The 22,972-nt window shown below is 37.1% G+C and overlaps 1 protein-coding gene across 2 annotated transcripts in view; it reads left to right on the top strand.

Moving 5' to 3' along the window:
- The window catches only part of AASS (aminoadipate-semialdehyde synthase), a 34,302-nt gene that overhangs the window by 5,435 nt on the left and 5,895 nt on the right, over nucleotides 1–22,972 (top strand). The window contains exons 7-16 of one of the 2 annotated variants that reach the window (XM_008580516.1): nucleotides 2,027–2,149; nucleotides 2,530–2,641; nucleotides 6,463–6,522; nucleotides 6,700–6,767; nucleotides 9,637–9,758; nucleotides 9,938–10,064; nucleotides 14,035–14,145; nucleotides 14,242–14,350; nucleotides 15,281–15,421; nucleotides 21,096–21,263. In XM_008580516.1, coding sequence (XP_008578738.1) covers nucleotides 2,027–2,149; nucleotides 2,530–2,641; nucleotides 6,463–6,522; nucleotides 6,700–6,767; nucleotides 9,637–9,758; nucleotides 9,938–10,064; nucleotides 14,035–14,145; nucleotides 14,242–14,350; nucleotides 15,281–15,421; nucleotides 21,096–21,263 — 1,141 coding nt within the window. The remainder of the gene's footprint in view (nucleotides 1–2,026; nucleotides 2,150–2,529; nucleotides 2,642–6,462; nucleotides 6,523–6,699; nucleotides 6,768–9,636; nucleotides 9,759–9,937; nucleotides 10,065–14,034; nucleotides 14,146–14,241; nucleotides 14,351–15,280; nucleotides 15,422–21,095; nucleotides 21,264–22,972) is intronic. The other variant, XM_008580517.1, reaches the window with a different exon arrangement.

The raw sequence follows: 22,972 nt of genomic DNA, 5'->3' as shown, positions 1-22,972 counted from the left end.
ACTAGGGGATCAAAGAATATAATGTCCCCACATATCACAGGACTTGGTTGTTAATGACGAGTTTTCTGCCTTATCTTACTTGATCTCTTGGCAGCATTTGACACAGTCAACCTTCGCTCCTTTGTGAAACTCTCTTCTTTTGACTTCTGGGGCTACATATGCAGCTCCAAAGCAACCTCCTCAGAGAAGTCTTCTCCTGCTTCCCCATTGCCATCTCTCTTAGTCTATTATTCTATTTTTTTTATAAATTTATGATTTTTCTCCCTCCTACTAGAACTTAATTATTATTAGAACTTAATTATTATTTGAACAGGCATTCAAATAATTATTAAATGTTGAATTAATTAATGAATCAGTCAATATTTGTGGAACTCCTGGTCTGCCTAGCATTCTGCTAAGCTGAAGGACAGAGAAGAGTAAAGGATATGTTTGTAGCCCCCAGGCATGTAGCTGACATCAAGTAAATGCCAGGGAATGTTAGGAGCAACAATATGAGAATACTTTAAGTTGTTCATGGAAAGATTCACATTATCTTTTAGTTCTGTTTTTCCACGAACTTTTTAAAGTACCCTCATATCACAGGAGTTTGAAGAAAGTGGGAACACTGCTCAGCAAAGCTTTGAGAGGAGGAGGAAGGAGAATGAGAATTACAAGTGATAGGATTGGTGCTTGATGAAATATGGAGCCACCAAAGCACAACTGAAGACACTGAGTGAGATAGTCTAGCTCTCGTACAGGTTTATGTAGGTGCAGGGGCAGAAAGATATGATACTTTTCCTCAGCCTCATCATAAGGGTCACAGCTGACACTCCAATAACAAAAGACAGGTTAACAAGAGATAAGCATACCAAGTTTATTCAGTCAAGTTTTACATGACATGGAGCTTTCAGAAATGAAGACCCAAAGACCCGGGAAAACTGTCTAGTTTTTATGCTTAGGTCTGATGAAGAATGGACAGCTATGTAGAAATGTGATTGGACAAAAGGGTATATTTAATGGTAATAGACTGAGGGGGGAAACCCAGCAAGGCCTGTCTGCTCATATTCTTCTTGGCTTCTTTGTGTAACATTGCTACACATGGAATGTGTATGGGGCAGAACCCCTCTTGAAAAAGTGTCTTCCGACCTCCTATCAGACAAGGTAGGTCAGAGAATTTCTCTATGGCCAGCCTCTACACAGGAAGGCAGGGGCAAGGTTAGAGTAATATTTTTAGGTTTTATGGTTTGCTTTGGGGAAGAAGGGTTCTAGTTTCTATGACCCACCTTGAGGAAGAGATATTCTGGTTTCTATGACTGGCTTCTGATGAGAAAGAGTCAGAAAACAGGAGGGCAAGAGAAGGTCAGAGAGACATGCTGCTTCTGAGGCCTTCCAATGTCTTTTAGTTCAAAGTACTCAGCATGCCAAAATGCTATATGGTGGAGTGTCATTTTCTGAGCTCCAACATTGACAAGTGGTAAGTGGTGGTTGGACAGAAAAATTGTGGTCAACCTCCGAAGGCTTTCAAATGCTGGACTAAGACTTTGTTTCATAATTCTGGAAATTTCCATGTAATCACGTGTAAAATTATGTTGTACTAAGCAGAGTGAAGGTAGTGTAATTCAATCTTGGTGCGTTGGCTAACTGTGTTAGCTTAGTCTGTTGTCAATGATTTCTCTAGGGAAGGAATTCCTCACTTTGGTTTCGTTTCTTTTCTTTCCTTTTTCCTTCCTTCCTTTCCTCCTTCCTTCCTTCCTTCTTTCCTTCCCTCCCTCCTTTCTCCCTCCCTCCCCCCCCTCTCTTTTTCTTTCATTCTTTCTTTTGTTTCTTCTGGAGACTAAAATTCACAATGGGAAGATTATCTGTATCCCAGGACAACACAGTGTCCAGAAGACTGGCCTGTAGGAAAAAGAGCCTAAGAGCCTGAGAAATATTGGGCATCCACATTGAAAACTGTTCCAATAAAAGTGTTCATTTTTATTCATTTTAGTCTTGTTGGAGACTTCAGAATTTCATCTTCTCATCTAAGTATTATTGATGTTATTTTCAGACTTGTGGCAATATGTGACATTTCAGCTGACACAGGAGGATCAATAGAGTTTATGACTGAGTGTACAACAATAGAGCGTCCCTTCTGCATGTATGATGCAGACCAGCATATTATTCATGACAGGTGAGTTTGCTAATGCTGTTAGATAGTGAGAGATGCATAATAACACATCACTTACTTACCTCGATATACTAGTCTAAAATACTCAGTATTTTACATCTTTATGAAGGTATGCAAATTTGGAGAAATGCTCAAACATATTAAAAAATTGGGTAGAAAAAGTACATGCAAGTTTTAACACTTAAATACATATATACTATATCTAAATGAATGATAGGTTGCTGAAAAAAAGTTTTGTTTGAAGAGTTTTGTTCATTTTCTTACATACTTTTGTACAAAATTACAAATGATAGTGAAGCAAATATAGTGCAGTAGACATCTGGAAAAGTTAAAGCTTACAAATAAATTTTGTACATCTGAATAAAGCATATTGCTTCTGCTAGTGTTGAAGGCTCTGGGATTCTGATGTGTTCCATTGACAATCTGCCGGCGCAGCTTCCAATTGAAGCTACAGAATACTTTGGAGACATGCTTTACCCTTACGTTGAAGAAATGGTAAGCAGACTGGTAGCATCAGCAACAACTCTGTGGTTTAAACAGAATTATGGAGTGATATGAGTGTTCTGGTCTTCCGTATCTAAGAAATCTGTTGTAAAATGAAATGCCAGCCCTTCTCCAAAGTACTTACTGATACACTTTTATTTTACATATTGCTTACTTGTCTCCTGGGGAACTTGATTATATCACCGCTGTCATGCTTAATTAGAATTTCATTTGTCTCTCATGAAATTTATATTGGGGCATTCTTCCTTTTTTGTGATTAACAGATTTGAGAAATGAGAAATACAGAACATTTTATTGTGTTTTAGCCACCAATGCTTAATTAAGTGACAGTTTATGCTGAGGTTATGTGTTTTTCTTCTGTGGTAATTGATTGATTTAAAAAATACTGTGTTATCTAAATTACATATTCTTTACCAATGAAAACCTCTCTTACTTCAGTGTTTATCCTAAGTGTTCATACACATCTGTTACTTCTATTGCTAATGGCTGTCTGCCTCTGGCAATGATTTCAGAGCTTAAATAATGGCTCTTGTGCTTTTCATCTCTCGGGAGATCTCATAGGAAAATGGGACACTAGTGGGGCAAGAATAAATGAAACTTTCACTCAGTGATCTTCTTTTCTTTTGAATAGTATTCCACTTTGGCCCTTTGTTTTTCCTCTTAGGTTATGTCAGCAGGGACATGTAGTGGGCTTTAGAAAATGCAGACAGCAGGCATTGTCAGGGTTGGGCACAATATTGCACCTACTATGTGCCAGGCAGTGTTCAAAGTACTTTATATATTTTAATTTTAAATACTCAAGAGAACCCTATCGTGTAGGTATCATAATTAAACCCATTTACAAATTAAGAAATTGAAGCATAGAGAAGTTAAGGCTGAGAAGGGCTGCCCATGTAGTGCTGGATTTGCAGTGCATCTGGAGCTGGTGCTGAGGGATTAAAATAGCATGAGGAGAGTACAAATGTTAGGCTTTATTGGAGACATCAACTTGATTTACAGCCTTGAGCAGCGTACTCACTTCCTTTCTGAGATTCACATATTTTATCTGTAACATGAGATGGGTGTAATGTGTAATCTTTTTGGTCTCTCTCCAGTTCTAACATTCTGTAATTGTAAAGGTGTAAGTGGCTGAACAGTATGTGTATTAAAAAAAGGTAATAGTAAATTTACCCAGATGTTCACCATTTTTGATTGATGTTCTTCATTCATTTCCCTTTGGCATTATTTCCCTGCAGACTGAATTCGCTTAATTTTGCACTTCTTAGAGTACAGATTTGCTGGTGACAGATTCTCTTAGTTTTCATTTATCTTCATATCTTCATATTATGTGTTCTGCTAATATGCTTAATTCACTTTCTGTGAATTTTTTTTTTTATTTCAGTTATTCTATTTTCAGTTCTAGACTTTCCTTTTTTTTTTTTTTTTTGGTATTTTTCTCTGCTGAGATCTTTACCTTTTCATTTATTGTGAATGTATTTTCTTTATCACATGAAGCATAGCTATAAAAGCCACTTTACAGTCTTTATCTCATACTTGAGATATCCTTACTCTTCTTCCTAAAGATACCCACTATCCTAACTTCTAACTATGGAATAGTTTTGCTGTTTTTTTTTTTTTTAAATTACATAGATGGAATTATACAATATATATGCTAGTGGGTCTAAAATCTTTCATTCAGCATTATCTTTATGAGATTCATTGTTCTGTTTGAAGCAATTTATTTATTTTCATTGCCAAATAGTATTTTATTCTGTGAATACTGTATACCAAGATTTATTTATCTGGTCTACCACTGATGGACTTTTGGGGTTGTTTCCTGTTTATGGTTACTGCTAATGATTCTACTATGAATATTTTTTAATGCATGTTTTTGGTACACATGTGTATATATTTCTTTTGTTGGGTTTATACCTCATATGAAATTGCTAGATCATAGGGCATATCCAATTTTATTAGATACTGCCAAAGACTTTTCCAAAGTGCTTGAACCAATGCCATCAGCAGTATATGAGAGTCCCAGGTGTTCCACATCCTCAACAATTTTTTGCATCATTAATCCTTTAATTTAGTTATTTTTGTGTATGTATAGTGGTAATAATAATAATTATAAGTTGAACTGTTAAAAGGAGAGAGAAGTGTGGTTAGTAGAGGCAGGAAAGGGAAGGGGAGGGAGGATAGTGAAAAGGTGCTTAATGGACACAAAATTACAGTTAGATATATTCATTTTAATACAGTAAACAAATTCTCGGCTGCCAACATCTTCTAGGTGTATTTTTCTTTCTTAGTTGGGTGAGTGCTCCTGACTTTAACCTATGATTAGGGAGAAGAAATTATCTCATTAGCCCTTCCCTGCCCATCAGAGGCAACAACACTTACTTAGTTGCTTAAAGGTAAAATGTCCTTTACTCCTTAACAGCGTATTCAGAGTTAGGGACGCTGGGAGAAGAGCGGAGAACTGGACTGGTGCTGGGATGTTGATACGTGAAAGGTGACTTTGGTTGTCTGAAAGGTGACTTTGGTTGTCGTCTGACTCAATCCTGAGACAATGGAAAGAGCGTGTGGATGACTTTTGAAGTCTACTTGCTTGAGTCACTTTCCCTACCAGTTTTGAAATGCTGACGTGCCTATACAGCACTCCCTCCTTATCTGTGCTTTCACTTTAGGTGGTTTCAGTTACCCACGGTCAACCACGGTCTGAAAATATTAAATGGGAAATTCCAGATATAAACAATTCATAAGTTTTTGTGCCATCCTGCTGTGTCCCGCCTGCGACATGAATCATCCCTTTATCCTTTGTGTCCGTGCTGTAGATGCTCCCCACTCATGAGTTCTTTCAATTATCAGATCGACTGTTGCGGGATCACAGTGTTTGTGTTCAAATAGTACTTATTTTACTTCATAATGGCCCCAAAGCACAAGAGTAGTGATGCTGTTTTGATATAATGTTTTGATATAAAGACAGTGATAGGGACTACAAAAATAAAGTGAGTAAAGAATATGTTTCACGAAATTTTAATAATGTCAATTCTAATGCTTTTAATTTTTTAAGTTTAATTTTTAATAATTTTTTGCAAAGTAGCAATTGATTTTGGTAAATTTCTTTGAAAATTCTATTTGTATTTGGTGTGTATTTTTCACAAGTGACATTTCCAATCATTTGGATTAATTGGGTTGGAGTTAAATAATTCAAGGGATATTGTTGTAATTGTTCTATTGTATTATTAGTTTATGCTGCTAATCTCTTACCGGGCCTAATTTATAAACTAGACCTTATCATAGGTATGGGTGTACAGGGAAAAACGTAGTATATAAAGGGTTTGGTACTATTGGCGGTTTCAGGCACCCACTGGGGGTTGTAACATATCCCCTGAGAATAAAAGGGGTTGGTAGCCTTGCTGAGTGGAAAACCCCATTCTCTACTTTTAATGGAACAGCTTGAACTTTTGGAATGGGATAGAGGCCCTCAGAAGGAGGACTATGCCTATAAAACTTGTGATGATATTTGACAGTGTGCTCAATATGATACATCTAACTGGTTGGGAAGAATAATTTTTCATGTTCCCAGCAAGCAAGGATGATTATAATCAAATGTTAGCTTTAAAATTGGAATTTGTGCTGAAACACCATGTTCTTGGAAGCAGAGTTGATTGCGTGTAGAAGACTTGGATTACCAATTATCTATATTCACTGATCTGCAAAAATCGGTTTCCTAAATTCTGTTATCTTTGATTAATATTGCAATATGGCTACAAACAACTGGAAGGCTTCTTTGCAATGTCATTGATCTTTTACCAATCTCATTTTCATTTCAGATATTATCAGATGCAACACAGCCTCTTGAAAGTCAAAATTTTTCTCCTGTGGTGCGAGATGTAAGTTTTGAGAAGAATTTCTTTCCGTGAATGTACTTTTTTCACTATCATCTTCACTCTCCTCTCTCCCTCTCTTTCTCCATGTCTGTCACTCCATCCCTTCTCTATCAATCATGAGCCTATGTTTGTAGGACTGAAATGGATACTAAAGAAATGTCTTGTGTCGTGTACATTTAGGCAGTGATTACATCCAACGGTAGATTGCCTGATAAATATAAATATATCCAGAAACTCCGGGAGAACAGGTAAGTATTGCTCAAATCCTCTTGTTTTATACATTTATTTTTATCTTGGATTTTATGAGTATTTTTTAATGCTTAAATGAAAGTTCTTAATAGTTGGTTTACACAATACATAAATTTTGATAGTGTCTGTAAATGTAGAAAAATCCAAACTAAGTGTCTGGCTGAAACAAATGTGAGTTCTTTTCCCCTAAACAGCTGTGTAGCATCATTTTGGCTTTCTAATGTCCTATGTCAACTTGTATAAGCAAGCGAACATTCAAAGGGCTGTCCTTTGAGTAGCCCCTTGTCCTTTCTCTGGAATTTTGCATATTGTCATGCCTCAGTTATTTTCTCAAAGTGAAATGAGCACACTAACTCTTTCTGTGGTGCTCTCAGTTTGAGTTTTAGTTGAGGATTTGGACTATCTTTTATCTAATCTAATATGTAGGAAAGTGGGATCTTGGATGAAATAAAGGGAGTAGTGAAGAAAGCAAATGGTGAGAGGTAATTTCCTCTGGGGATTCTTATCAGGAGGAAAGTGCCAAAAATAGTAATGTGGCAAGTCAACCCAAGAGAACAGTCATTTAGAAAGGTGTTTAGCTAAGGCCCTTCCTTCCTCTATTGATTTTATTGTGCAAAATTTGAAAACATTGATGTTTGTTTAGAATGTTCTGGTCCCCTCCAGCTGCTCGCACTTGCTTTGTGCTCATATCTGCTCCACTGGGTCTATTCATGTTTAAGAAAATAACCCATGCACTGAATTCTCAGGAGAAACCAGAGTGGAGACATTAAAAGAAACAAAACTAAACAAATGTCTTACTTTCTTTTTCAGGGTTCTACCTACAAATTGTAAATAAAAAGATCTATCCGGATTAAGTATACTCTACTTAAGCCTTTCCCTTATGTGTTAGTTTGCCTATAGTTACTTTTTTTTTTTTTTTAAAGATGACTGGTAAGGGGATCTTTACCCTTGACTTGGTGTTGTCAGCACCACACTCTCCGAAGTGAGCCAACCGGCCATCCCTATATGAATCTGAACCCATAGCCTTGGTGTTATCAGCACCACACTCTCCCGAGTGAGCCATGGGCCGGCCCTGCTTATAGTTACTTTTTAATGTGTCAGTGGAATACTCTGGCAAAAACACAAAGTGTATTTAATTTTTGTTCTTTAAGAAAAGAAAATAGCTCTATAACCCCGTACAGTTTCGTATAGGGTAAACCTCACATTTGTGGGGGTTTTTTGTTTTTTTGTTTGTAGCTCTCTCTATCTTTTGATTCTCATCATCTGATGATCTTTATACTACTAATACTAGTGACATGTTGAACATGATGTGTCACACAACGTATCTTCACTCTTATGCATGATATTTCACGTAGCAGCAAGTCTACTTAGCTCCAGTTGCTAGGACTTCCTGCCCACCTTCCCTGATGGAATCTCGTGCCAAGAGACTAATAAAGATTGCATTTCAAAATGAAATTTACCTTATTTTGAGCCCTGCCTTATTATATTCTTTTTATCACTTAGCACAGTGATTTTTTTTTTTTCCCCCTTTTTGCTGACTAGTACAGGGATAAAACCCTGGACCCTGCTGTTATCAGCATGATGCTCTAACCAACTGAACTAATTGGCCAGCTTGAACAGTGATTATTAACCTGGAGTATAGGGTTTGTTGGTACTGATGAGGTGGACAGTCTTAGCATCTAGGAGTGAGATATTTATTTATTTAATTTTTTTGAAGAACTGTCTAGGAGTAAGTTTTAAAAATGTATGTTGAACAATTTATATTTGCACACCAAAATAATGTTTTAATTACATAAACTGTAGAAAGTATTGTTAGAAAGAATATGCAATAACCAAATAATGGTTGTCTATATGAGGTGAAATGGGATATAGGGGTGGTAGTTAAAGGAGGCTTCTTCTCATTAGTAATATGTGTGTATTGGGGGTGAAAAGGGACAGTAATATTTTATATTTATACCTATTTTTATTCACTAATAATGAAAAAATTCATGGTTAAAGTTCAAGAGACATCCTGGCCTAAAGATTCCAACAAAAGAGCCTGCTGCTTAAGTCCCTAACACCAGGCCATTTCCATGGTTTCACACTGATATCAGGGAATTTGATTCAAAAGACATTTAGTGAGTACCTTCCACATTCAAGATAAAATGTGCTGAGCATTAAGGGTTTTCTAAATGTGGGCGAGACTTAATAACTACCTTGGAGGTCATAATTTATAGGAATCACCTGTCCAGAAGTTACAAATTCCAGCAGAATAAACTGTGTCAAGAATTAAAATCCTGCTTAGTACTAATCTTAAGTTTCTACGTTAAAGTTTCTACATTTGTGACTTCAAAGTTATGGTTTCGACTGTTCTCAAGTGACCCTAAAGATACATGACAAGACAATTTCTAATATGGATAAAAATGATCTTCTCCTCAAGTGTTGTTTCCTTGGATTGTGGTGAGGACTAAATAAAGTTTCCAAGGTAAAGCCCCTAGCATGATTTTGAATCATGTCCCCTGGAAGAATAAAATGTGAACCAAGTTACTTAAATGTAAGTCAGGAAATGGTCTGCACCTCATTAGTAGTATTGGGAATTCCTGAACGTCTATAGACATACATCTCAGAGATGTCAGGGTCTATTTCTCTTCATTGTACAGAATCTAAAATAATTAATGAAAAATGTTTGTATAGGGAACTCCTGTTGAGGTTCTTATTGCAAATAATGTGGGAGAGAAACTGTTACTTTATATTGTAGGTCTCAGGTTTGGAGACAGCAAGATTCTGTTGCCATAAAAAAATAAAGTTCTTAAAGTGGGTTTCCTGTAGAAAAAATAAATAAATAAAATAAAATTTTAATTACCCTTCTCCCCTCTTCTTTTTGAATAGGGAACATACTGGGTCACTTTCAATGGGCACCAAGAAAAAGGTCTTGATTCTTGGATCTGGCTACGTGTCTGAGCCTGTATTAGAATACCTGTCAAGAGATGGCAATATAGAAATAACAGTAGGTAAATAAGTCCTAATTTTTGAAGAAGAAGGACTGATTTCATAGCATGTTGACTCTGAATTTTAGATGACTACTTTGTTTCTAAAATTTGCAGTTATTTTTTGCAGATGTTAAAATGTGTCTTACTCTCTGACTAATGGAAGGAAATCTAAAAATTGCACTTTTTTATTCTTGAAATAGGCTCTGACATGAAGAATCAAATTGAACAGTTAGGCAAAAAATATAATATTAATCCCATTAGCATGGACATTGTTAAACAAGAAGAGAAGTTGGGCGTCTTGGTGGCAACACAGGATCTTGTCATCAGGTATCTGTCAAGAAATGTGTTCCATATTTTTGTTTTTGTTATTTCTCTTCCCTTTTCTCTTTTTTCTCTCTCTCTCTCTCTCTTCTATTTGCTCTCTTTTTTTTTTTGTCGGTTTTTTTTTTTTTGTGACCTGTAAGGGGATGCAACCCTTGGCTTGGTGTCGCTTGCACCACGCTCAGCCAGTGAGCGCACTGGCCCATCCCTATATAGGATCCGAACCCGCGGCGGGAGCGCCATGGGGCCGGCCCTTCTATTTTCTCTTTAAGTAGACTTTTTAATTGAAGTATGCATCCAGAAAAGTGCACAAATCATTAAGTGTATAGCTTTATGAATTTTCACAAAGTGAACATACTTTGTAACGGTCATCTACTTCAGGAAATAGAATATCAATAATAACCCAGAAGTTTTCCTGTGCCCTCTTCATTCACTAAGCCCATCTCCCATGGGTAAACACTAGCCTGGCTTCTAACACATAGGTTAGTGTTTGCCTGTTTTCAAACTTTATATAACTAGAATCATTCAGTACGTCCTCATTTGTGGCTGCCTTCTTTCATTCAACATTGTGATTGTGAGAACGTTTGTGTTATTGTCTGTAATTGTAGTTTATTCATTCTTATTGCTTTGTAGTATTCCATTGTGTGAATATACCACCACTATTTATTTGACTGTTGATGGATTTTTAGATTGTTTCTGGATTTTGGCTATTATGAATCAAGCTGCTATACACATTTTAATGTTTGTCTGCTGGTGACCATATATACCCTTTTCTGTTGGGTGTATACCTAGCAGTGGAGTTGCAGGTCCTGAGGTATTCATGTTTTATATAATCTTATGTCTTATCCTCTGGACTTACAAATTTTATGAAATGAGAAGATTCTCTAGCCTTATGACCATTTTAAGTCATCATAAGAACAGATCTTGAAATATAGTTTTTATTACTTTCTACTAAAAATGTAGATATAACCTCTAATACAGAGCTACATGAGGTTTACTCTATAAGGAAACTTGGTTTTGAAATATCAAAGTGATGAGAATAGTCACTTATTCCTAGAATGTAATTTTTCTAAGACGGGAGGAAGAAAGTTACTCGCAAACTCGTAGTGATTGCCTAATCGCTTTCATAGTTAGATCAGATTCAAATCGTATCTTTGGAGGAAGTTCTGTGTTATCCTACTTCAAAAAAAAAAAAAAAAAAGCTTTGAAAACAGATATAATGAAAAGTAATACTAACTATAGGTGGGAACTTTTATGTTATCTTTCTCTCTCTTTCTTTTTTTGGTGACGTCCAGTAAGGGGCTCCAAACCCTTGACCTCGGTGTTATCAACACTGTGCTCTTACTATTTTTAAACACAGACTCACCTTGGGCACTTAAAATGTTATTCAATTTATACAAACTTTATGTAGATTAATTTTCATTTAGCAAAAATTGACTAATGATCAATCGATCTTGTCTGGCAGTGATATGACTGTGAAAAGAAATTCTGATCCAAAATGGAATGTTCTAGCCTTCTGAGTAAAGCAAAAAGAATTTATTTTGCCACACATAGGTACCTAAATATGTTATTTTTTTTTTATAAAACAAAAAGAACATGACATTATAAAACACATTTGAAACAAAATTTGAAGTAAAATATGACAAGATAATGGACGAAGACAATCTATAAATATGTGCAAATTTAAAATGTAGCACATTAGTGGTCTTCAATAAGATTTAGCATTAGCAAAATCTGTTTTATATTTAACTTTTTTCTCATTTGATGGAGTTTCTATGATGAATAGTGGTAATGCCATTAAACATTGTTATCCTGCAGTGTTCTTTAATAAATAAATAATCTTTTATTTATTAAGTTGGAGAAATAATGTTTTGATATAAAGACAGTGATAGGGACTACAAAAATAAAGTGAGTAAAGAATATGTTTCACGAAATTTTAATAATGTCAATTCTAATGCTTTTAATTTTTTAAGTTTAATTTTTAATAATTTTTTGCAAAGTTGCAATTGATTTTGGTAAATTTCTTTGAAAATTCTATTTGTATTTGGTGTGTATTTTTCACAAGTGACATTTCCAATCATTTGGATTAATTGGTTTGGAGTTAAATAATTCAAGGGTTACGTCCTGTTGAGTGCTTACTATATCACATTTGAAATGAATTATGAACTGTAACCTCTTTGTCTAAAAAAAGCACTGTCAGTCAAAGTCCTATCATGCTAATTCTCAGCATATTGCTAGGTCAGTGCAGATAATGCCAAAGTTTTAAAATATTACTAGATCTTGGTAAAATTTTGATCAGGAATGTTTTTAATGTATGGAATGTGGTAAAAAAATTTCCCACTTAATCTTTGGATGATGATATTGTATATTTTTTATTAATATTTTGATTCTGATGGTCTTGTAAGTATTTTGCTCAATGGCTTTTTAAAAGCTACCAAATTTGGTAATAATTATTTTGGTTAAAAAGCTCAAAAAACAGACATCAAGAGCTTTCATAGGAGCTTTTGATACTTGCAAAATATGTACACAGTTTTATTCTACATAATAAATCTAAGTAATGGGCCAGCCCATGGCTCACTCGGGAGAGTGTCGTGCTGATAACACCAAGGCTACGGGTTCGAATCCCATATGGGGATGGCTGGTTAGCTCACTTGGGAGAGCATGGTGCTGACACCACCAAGCCAAGGGTTAAGATCCCCTTATTGGTCATCTTTAAAAAAAAAAAAAATTCTGAGTAACAATACCCTATTCTATTGACCTGAGAAGGAATAAATGCCTGAGAGGTGGTTTTATTGTTTTATTTTGGTTTGTGTGAAATAGAGAAAAGTTGAAGAATGCAGGATAAATTTGGTAAGTACAGTGTGGTGTATAGTGTGATATTGTTTATGACTTAGTATTTAGTTTTTCATCAGTATTACGTAGATTGCTTTACCAAATAGGCAGTAAGCTAGAATTCAAATATTATTTTGCAGTTGACAAGGGTGTTTTATTATTCCTTTGGTAGAATATGGATATTTATATCAACATTTGTGAAAATTAGGTTTTTTTGTGATTATATAGTTCCAGCACCAAATTAAAATGCTAAAGCCAGATTTTCAGAAAACCCAAAGTTGAGTTTTAAGTGCAGCTTCACTTTTTGCTCACCCTATGGCTTTTTAGCCATTTTGATAGCATTCATACTGATCAATACCATTAAAGTCTATCTCCTTCTCAGGTCTTTCCTGGAGTCTACTCTTTAATGTAACACATGGGCTGCCTTGATCTAGTTTAACTTTTCCTGATAGCCACTTGAAAGATGTGGAGGTAAAAAGAATAGCAAACCTATTTTTTAGTAGGGAACCCAAGGCAGAAAACCATAGAAATATAAAAACAAATGGAATAAATTTCATTAAATGTTATAAAGAAATAACTGAATACATGCAGAAGAAGGGGATCTGACTTTGGGGGAATCTGGGAAAGCTTCTTGGAGAAAAATAATTTTGGGGGCATTTCTTTTTTTTGTAAGTTTTTTGGGGAAGGGCAGCTGGGTAGTATGGGGATCTGAACCCTGAATCCTTGATCTTGGTGTTATAACACTTCACTCTAAGGGCATTTCTTTAAAAAGTGTATGAGTTGGAGGGGATGGGTGGGTGTAACGAACAGTCCAAGTGGAAGGCAAAGTAAGAGGAAGGAAACTCAGAGCTGGAAAAGGAAGGGCTTTGAATGGAGAATTACCATAGATTGTTTTGCTCCCCTATGTGATTTATGAAAGAGATTGAGGGAGAAAAATGGTAAGTTTAGGTGACAGCCTTTGTGGAGGGTTTTAGATGTGATAACAGAATGTATTCTGTAGTCCACAGGGAGTTACTGGTCATTTATGAGAGAATAATTTAATCAAAGCAGTACCTTAGGACTGAGTTTTAGTACAGTTCAAGGTACATTGGAAGGTAGGGTTGGAAAAGAAAGTTCTGATTAGTTTCTTCCTCTCTTTTTTAAGCTTGTTGCCTTATGTATTGCATCCTCTTGTGGCCAAGGCATGCATCACCAGCAAAGTTAACATGGTCACTGCAAGCTATATAACACCAGCGCTGAAAGAATTGGAAAAGAGGTAAATTTCAATCATTTTTAACAAAGTTAGTGGCTCCATGGCATTGTTTTTATTTTATATTGAATGTTTCATTTTTCCTCTTTCCACCTGTTGCAGTGTGGAAGATGCTGGCATCACAATTATTGGTGAATTGGGATTGGATCCTGGTCTTGATCATATGCTGGCAATGGAAACAATAGATAAGGCCAAAGAAGTGGGAGCCACGGTGAGCCCAATTTATACCCAAAAGTCCATTTAGGAAAATATTAAAAGGTCTAGCTTCTCATGTACAGAAATAGTCTTTCTGTAATTTTGATTAAAGATGCTGCTGTATTATGACTCAAACTTTGATTAGAAATTTCAAAAAAATTCTGTAAGTGCAGAAATATTTGTGTAGGAAAACAGTGTCCAAGTCTTAGATAGCAACTGATATTTAGAGATATAAATGCTACTATAATATTTTGGCTTAAGAAAGATTTTAGACTGCCTTGGAGATTCTGTAATAAAGTTTAACTTTGAAAAGTGGGAAAAATCATTAGAATATCATCAGTCTGTTGGAGTATGAAGTATCTTCTACACATGACAAGGCACTATTGGATATATAAGCAGATGACAATTCAGATGAAATGTTTTAGTTTTTATATATATATATAAAATCAAATAAATACAAGTCTGTTGGAACTGACCAAGCAGAATGGAACTAATACTTGGATTTTTAGCTGAACCAAATGTTAGTCATTAAGTACTTTTCACATTTTTAAAATTTTTATTTTATTTTATTTTAACTTCTCGATATACATTGTAGTTGATGTTAATGTCCCTTTACCAGTTCCTCTTTCCCCCCTCCCTCCCTCCTCTCCCCCAGTACATCATATCTGTTCACTTGTCTTAACAAGTTCAAGGAATTGTGATTTGTTGTGTCTTCTTCCCCCTCTTTATTTGTTTGTATATGTATTAACAAATATAAAATATAACTGTGACACTCAAATGGTGTTTGGCTTTAAGGATGTATTTTTAAAAGCCTTAGCAACTTTAAGAGAGAAAAATCTGTAAGTTTACCCCATTCATGTCATTGTCCTCAATTAATTACTTAGAGACATTATTCTCCCTAACTTATTGTGAATTCTCCCTAATTTATTGATTCTTTAATTTGCAGATTGAGTCTTTTATTTCCTACTGCGGTGGGCTTCCAGCCCCTGAACATTCCGATAATCCTTTGAGATATAAATTTAGCTGGAGTCCAGTGGGAGTTTTGATGAACGTAATGCAGCCTGCCACCTATCTGCTCGATGGAAAGGTGAAGGAATGTCATTGAAGCTTTAGATAGGAACCAGCAATAACCACCTAAGACAGTCCAACTCTTTCTTCCTGATACTAAGGCCCTCTACTGTGCTGCCGGTGCCCCGCGATTTCCTCCTGTGGTGTTTCCTGGTGTATGTTTTCTGTTCCATTTAGTGTGGTTTCCTCACTGTTTTCAGCAAAGCCTGTGCTCATTTTTACCTCTTTGCCTTCTTGCAAGTTGTTTCTAAAACTCGAGAATTCACTTCTCAACTTCTCTACATATGTAAATACTGGCCATCTTTTGATTTATTTTAACGTGACAAACATTTACTGAGGACCTGCTATGCGTTGGACTTTGGGCAAGACACCAAAGACTGTCCCACGGGATGAAGTTCCTGACCTCAGAGAACACACAGCTGAGTGGGGGTTCAGAGAACTCACAGCTGAGTAGGCTCTTGGAATGGAGGGTTTGGTGTGTCAGGGAAAGAAACGAAAATTTCCTCCCCAGTTGCTGTGTTATAGCACATAAGAACTCTTAGAGTTTAGTATTATTTTCATCATTATATAATAAGGAAACTGGCTCAGAGAAAATGTCCAAGGTCATTTGGCTGGGATTTAAACCCAGGTTTAACTAACTCCAAAGCCTTTTCTTTTTCTTTTTGCCATATTGCATAATGGCAGGAAAGATAGACACTGGAATAAATAACTATAATCCAGTGGGAGAAGTTCCAAAATATGCTAAAATATCACAGACATACAGATAAGAGGGCAGCTGACTTGGCCTTGGTAAAGAGGTATGGGGTAGGGGTGGTGTGGACAGAAGGAAAAGTAGTGGAGAAGATGTGCTTGATCCTGAAGGATAAGAAGGTGCCAGCCAGGCAGGGCACTGCCATTCATGAAATAGCAGGTTTACAAGGGAGAAAACAGGTGTAGGAAGCTCCGATAACTCAGCTGCAGTTAAAAAGATTGCAGGTGGCAGAGCCAGTATCTAAATCACATCTTTCTGACTTCATAGTTTGTGTTTTTAACCAAAAGGAAAGACTCATACTTGGGAAAAATATGTGCCAGGACTCAGGGTGCCTCTTTGAATTGTGTGTCCTATGCACCTCCTCTCCCTGCCCTTTGGCCCTGCAGGGAGTGATGAGTGATGTGATCAGATGTGTGGTTTAAAGAGATTGGTCTGGAATCAGTATTATAAATTCCCAATGTATCTGTGAATCTAAATGTATTTCAGGAGTCAAGTGAGAAAATTTCTTAAGAAACAGTGTGAATGTTATTATCAGCCTTACGTGGCTTTTGTGCCTAGCATGGCTCAGACTTAGCTACACATGGGAATTGCCTGGGCCTCATGCCCAAAGGTTCTGATTCACCTGGGTTTTGGGATGTTAAAAATCTTTCCAGGTGATTTGAATGTGCAGCTGAATTTGAGAACAAATGATTTAATGATCAGAGGATCACAGCTGCACTTAAAATGCTGCTAAATAAGCAGGACACTTGCTGGAAGGTTGATGCTGGAAAGATACATTCCATGTTTCAGGATAATAAGCAGGACCAATGAGTTCTGATCCAAGCACTGGCATTGCTCATGGTGTCACCAAAGTCCAGGCAGTTGTAAAGGTCCACTGAACATCAGTCTCCTTATGTGTAATGTGAGCACTGATGTTCACCCAGTTCTCCAGTTTTATGAATCATGAAGGTTTGGGCCAGAATCTCAGTCTGATGTTCTACCAAGGACCCATCCTTTTACATGCCTGTCTCCTGTTGCATTTCAACAGCGCTTCCACCTTCTGCAATCTGGGAAAAGAGACTGGCTTATGTTTGGTATAAACTAATGTATGAAGGCAGGAAAAATTCTTGCTTCAGTTGGGCAAACCTTATTTTCAGCAGGCCATATGAATAAAGGATAAAGATGATGACAGTGAAAGGGTCTACAGAATGAAACCTGCGTAACAGAAAGAGCGAGAGATTGTGTGTCAGTGGGGCTGGCTTTGTGCTGTAGCTCTGCCATGTCTGACTGGTTGGATGAGATTTGGGTTTCTTGTCTGAAGGTAAGGGCAATAATACCAGACTTCCAGGGATCTTGCTCAATAGATTGCAACTTGTCTAGCAGCAGCTTGTCAGGCATGTCATAAGTCTCCAGCAAATATTAGCTACATGAAGAAATGAATGGTCTTGAGAGCTCAGGAAAAGCAAAAGATTATTTTCAGGCTGCAGAAGTTGTATTTGTTGAATTTGGAGTTTTCCCCTTTCATCCTGAACTCCTTTTGTGAAAAGGAGTGCTTTTTGCATTTCCTTGACACCGTGGAGGATACCAAGAGAAAACATGATGCTTTGCTTTTCTTTACTAAAATGATACTGTTTTTTTCAAGGTCTCTCTCAAGTTTCCTCTTGTGAATAGAGCTTTTCCTGACCACTCCAGCCCCCATTCACTATTATTTTGTCTGAACTCAATCAAAGTGTCAGACATTTTGATTGTCTGTGTCTAAGAATTTTCTGGGTGCTGTATTATTCACTCCGTAATTCAAGTGTATCAGTCTGTCTCCCAAGCCAGATTATTAAACTTCTTAAAACCTCTCTTATATTCTTGTCCCTCCACTCCCTATGCCACCATCACACCCCATGACAGATCTGCCTTAAATAATTCACAGAATCATAACGGGGAGCCAGGTGACCTTTCTGGCTTCTGCTTAAAGTTGGAGCCTTAAACTTTTCTAGAAATTAGGCAGTGGCCTATCAATTGGGATATAACTCATTGTCCTATATCCTTGCAGTAATTTCCAGCCACTAATTCTACTTCTAATATCTGATCTGATGCCTCATAAATCGGACTTCCTTTCACATATTGGGAGACAGTGATTTCATCTTCTCCTGGTTCTGTTTCCTCCAGAGGTGGTGGTATATTTTCCTGTACTGGTGGCATCTGGGAGTGACAGTGCAGAGCTTTGTCATCATCTTCTGCAGCCTCCTCTCCCAACCTACCCCAGTAAACATATACTCTAAGTAAGAACTGTGCTTGCTCGGCAAATATATCTTCAAGACTACCTTGACTGCAGCACCCAGCCCTTCCTTTTTAGGAAAATAGGAGCTACTGCTGCTTTCCCATTGCCTGCAGCCATTCCTAATACAGTTTTCAGATACATCACTGGTAGCATAATCTGCAATGTTGTACTTTGTCAGTATCCCTTTCAAAATACTGATCCAGAAATAAGCACAATTAAGGAGACAGAGTATCATAGTAGAAAAAAACATAGACATTGGAGTCACATAGACCTGGGTCCAAATCTGTCTCTGGTTGACTCTCTTAGCCTCAGTTTCCACATCTGAAAAATGGGTTATGGCATGGATTAAAGATAATATATATAAGGCACCTGGCACATAGTGGGCCCGAATATGATTGTCTGTATATTTCCAGTGTTAAATTCCCTGTTAGTTTAGTGATCAAGCTTATTGCGATTATTTGAATATTTGTTCAAAAGCATATGACTATGTGTGTGTGCAGGGGGTGTGGGAAAAAGAGTTGGACTCAGAGAAGCTGCATCAGCAGTGAGGAATGAGCCACTGCTTCTGTGGGAGTGGGTCTTGGCTATGAGCACTGTCAGGATAGAAAGAAATGCACATTCTCTGTGAAATAGATAAATATGCCTTTCTGTCTTCATCCAAATCATTAATAAAATATTAAACAGGGCAGAAATTATTATTGAACTTCATGGTATGCCATTAGAAATACAACTCTGAATTGATATCAAATGATAGTGGTTACTCAGTAATTTGGGGTCAGATTGTTTGGCCTCTAAATGAATCATTCCCTTTTAGCTTATATTTTCCTATTCTCTTCACAAGAATTTCACAATAGACTTTTGAACCAGATGATTTATTTCTGGTTGGAAAAGTGCTGGAATATCATGGGCTTCATTGAAATTTTCTTTGAAAAATTTTCCTGACCTTCAAATAAGCAAACAAAACTTTAGAATTGCCATAGGTTATAGGAGTAAGATGAAGTGGAGACTTGAAGGGTCAACATTTGTCTTCTTAATTATATTTTCTAAAAATTTAGAATCCTATTAGAAGAAATTTGTTTTAAAGAAATAGTGCAGAAATGGTCCCTGTGGAAATGTTTACTGTGCAGAAGGGTTTACAAGAAAATTAAATGAAAGGCATTCCACACATCCATCTGATTCTCGCTCCTGGAATTTAGATCATGCTGGACACTCTGCAAAGTGAGCCTTTTAACTAAAAAGATTTCATTGGTCCTGACACTGGAGTCAGTACAGCCCTTTTCCTTCTGGGGTTTCAGCCATATGTGAATGAGTTTCTGTTTTCTCTTTTTTTTTTTTTAAAGATGACCGGTAAGGGGATCTCAACCCTTGGCTTGGTGTTGTCAGCACCACGCTCAGCCAGTGAGCAAACTGGCCATCCCTATATAGGGATCCGAACCCATGGCCTTGGTGTTATCAGCACCGCACTCTACCGAGTGAGCCACGGGCCGGCCCTCTGTTTTCTCTTTTATACCAAGGCACATGCAGAACCCATCTGCAAATAAACTATGGGAATGATTAACTCTAGCCAAAGACCCCTTCATGCGAATTCTTCTAAATCCACCTTAAGGTACCCTCGTGCAGTGTTGTTTTGTGCAGCTTTAGACACGTGGTCAGAAACTGTTAACAGTGGTATAACCATGACAAAATCCACTTCCATTAGCAGCCCCAACCAGAATTCTCAGCCCTGATTTTATCACTCCAGAATGCATTCCATTAACTCAAGGACAATTATAAATGTCACAAACTAAAAGAAAATTTAGCCCTTTAATTAAAATTAAAGACAAAAAAATTCTTCAGTGCATTTTGGATGTGTGATGGGGGAAGAGAGGGTATGAGTAAGAGAAGTCCTGAGATATCAAAAGAGCTTGGGAACCAGTGACTTAACCTCTCGACAGCAGTAAATTTAGGGGTAGCACTTATTTTTCACAGTGTGTTCATAGCAATGTGTTTGTTGTGAGGGAACATGTCTCCACCCTGCTTTCACCGTCTGCAACACATATATGGAGGTTTGCTGGTCTAGGCTTCGAACTCCTTGTAGTTGCTCAAGCACAGTTCCTGGCATTTGGGAGATGTTCAGTAAGTGTCTTTTCAATGAATTAAGGAGTGAGTGAAAGACAGGAATTGTGTCTTTTCATCACTCTCCTCATCTCCTCCACAATTCGTGTGACTCCTGTCACATACACAGTAGCTGCTCAGTAAATGCTAGCTGTGTGAATGAAATGTACAAGAGCCGTGCCTGATGTGGCACCCACAGGGGCGTGGGAGTAAAAAAAAAAAGAGTGAGAATATTGCTGTTGCTCTTTGAGCATAGAAGCCATTTAAATGAGTATCTGTTGCTTTTAACTTATTGTTTATTTTTTTAAAAGGCAAACTCTAGTGGGACATAATTTAGTACCATTTGATCCAAGGGCAAGAAAAAATTGAAAACAAGACTTTATGTTTAGAAAAACTAAATGCTTTAAGTTAGTTTTGAAAGCCTGGGAAAATAATGGCCTTGTGAATTATGATATTAATGGAACACATTGAGTATGGGATACTCATTAAAATTCTTTTTTCAAACCTCTATTGCTTTCTTTTATGCAAGTAATGCAGATAAACCCAAACAAGAACAAACTGTCGTAACCCTATGTGTGCCTTTTCAATGTTCCTCAGGTTGTGAACGTTGCAGGGGGAGTCTCCTTTCTCGATGCAGTTACACCCATGGATTATTTCCCAGGATTAAATTTGGAAGGCTATCCTAACAGAGACAGCACAAAATATGCTGAGATTTATGGCATTCTGTCTGCTCACACTTTGTTGCGGGGGACACTGAGATATAAGGTAAGCAGCTGTTCTCTAGATTAAACATGTTGCCAGTTTTGGTGTAATTGATATGTACACTTGATTTTGCTTAGTAATCAAAATAATTAAGATGGCAAACCAGGTTGGAGCCTATTTTCTCAGGGATCTTTTGATTGAATGTTTTATGAGATTCAACTCAAAATAGCAGGAAGAGGATTTATTGATTCATTACGAGTTGGGGCAGGCAGAGGCCAGCTTCTGGCTTAGTGGGATTTGGTAGTAAAGGGACCTCGCCAGGACTCAATTTCTTTTCACCTCTCAGCTCTTCCTTGCAGTATTCACTACAGTCTCAAGTTCTACACTGCAACAAGATGGTGCCTCTTGTAGCCTATGAGGTTAGAATCAAGTGAGAATGAAAAAGTACATCTTTCTAATTGATAAAAATATAATTTTTGTCTTATTAGCTGGGGCTGATCCCTGAGATCAATGGGATAAAATGTGCCAATAGGCTTTGGGCTAGCTTCAATGTCCTTAGAGTTGAAGATGTAGTCAATATCATCAGAAACACATGGACTGGGGCTGGGGAAAAGGGAAAGGGTAAGAGGGGCTTCCCCAAAGCAAATCTGAAACGTTTTTTAACCACAGAATGGGGAGTACATTTTAGGAGCATAAATACAAATGTGCACTACACATTTATTGAACACAAAAGAGCAGTTACATGTATGACTGAATCATGGCAACATTTGTAAAGGTTTAGATCTTAGAAGCAAGCTGGGGGTATTACTTTTTTCCCTCCTGTTTAAAGTGTATTTACATTGAGTTAATGCAAACAAATGTGAATTCTTTTATCAGTAACCTTATTTAAACAGTATAACCTTTCAGAAATGTGAAAATTACTAGTTGACCACACACTCAATGGTGAAATCTCTGATGCCTATAGGAACTATTTTATATTCTAATAACTTTGTTCCTCCCTAAAATTATTTTCCACACTTTTTCTTTTCTCTCTCTCCCCCTTTCTCTCTGCTTAAGCAGTAATTGCAGCAGCTACAATGTTTCTTATTCTGGTCCTTCCATTTCCCCTGCTGATTTGCACGTAGGAGAAGAAACTGTTATGGTCTTCCTGAACTTCATTTGTCATTTAGAATCTATTATACAGTCATTTGTTCTCTTTTAGCAGACTGGAATGTTGGAATGTTGAATAATGGGCTGAGTGCATGGGGATGAAGGAAATAACATATGCATATAATAGAATTAATATAAGTATATAATTTCCCTGCTTCCTATACCTACACTCCAGCAGCTGAATAGATGATTAATTATAATCTGTGTTAATTGCAATGATAGAGGTATGTACAAAATTCTACAGGAATACAAAGAAGGGAGTGTTCACTCACCGAGGGGGCTTACCAGGTGTGCTAAGGTGGGTCCTAAGGGAGGAGTAAGCATTTCACAGGAAGTAGTGCAGGAGCAGCATGTACAGAGGCCCTGGTCTCTGGAAGAGCATGGCATGTTTGGGGAATGGTGAGACGTGAAGATGATGATTGTGAGTCAGGCCGGAGGGCCATATTGTGATGAGTTTTATGCAGTATACCAAGGACCTCAGACTTCCTCTGAAAACAATGAAGACACATGAGGAATTTTTATCAGAGTGGTGATAGGGTCATATCTACCTTTTTGAAAAATCTCTTTGATTCCTACCTCTTTTCTTGCTTCCCATAAGCCTTAGGGTAGTGGCTCTTAATCAG

The sequence above is a fragment of the Galeopterus variegatus genome, unplaced genomic scaffold (assembly GCF_000696425.1).
Source record: "Galeopterus variegatus unplaced genomic scaffold, G_variegatus-3.0.2 Scaffold2115, whole genome shotgun sequence".
NCBI lineage: Eukaryota > Metazoa > Chordata > Mammalia > Dermoptera > Cynocephalidae > Galeopterus > Galeopterus variegatus.
Note: the sequence above shows the minus strand (reverse complement) of the source record. Positions and strands in the feature narration are given on the sequence as shown.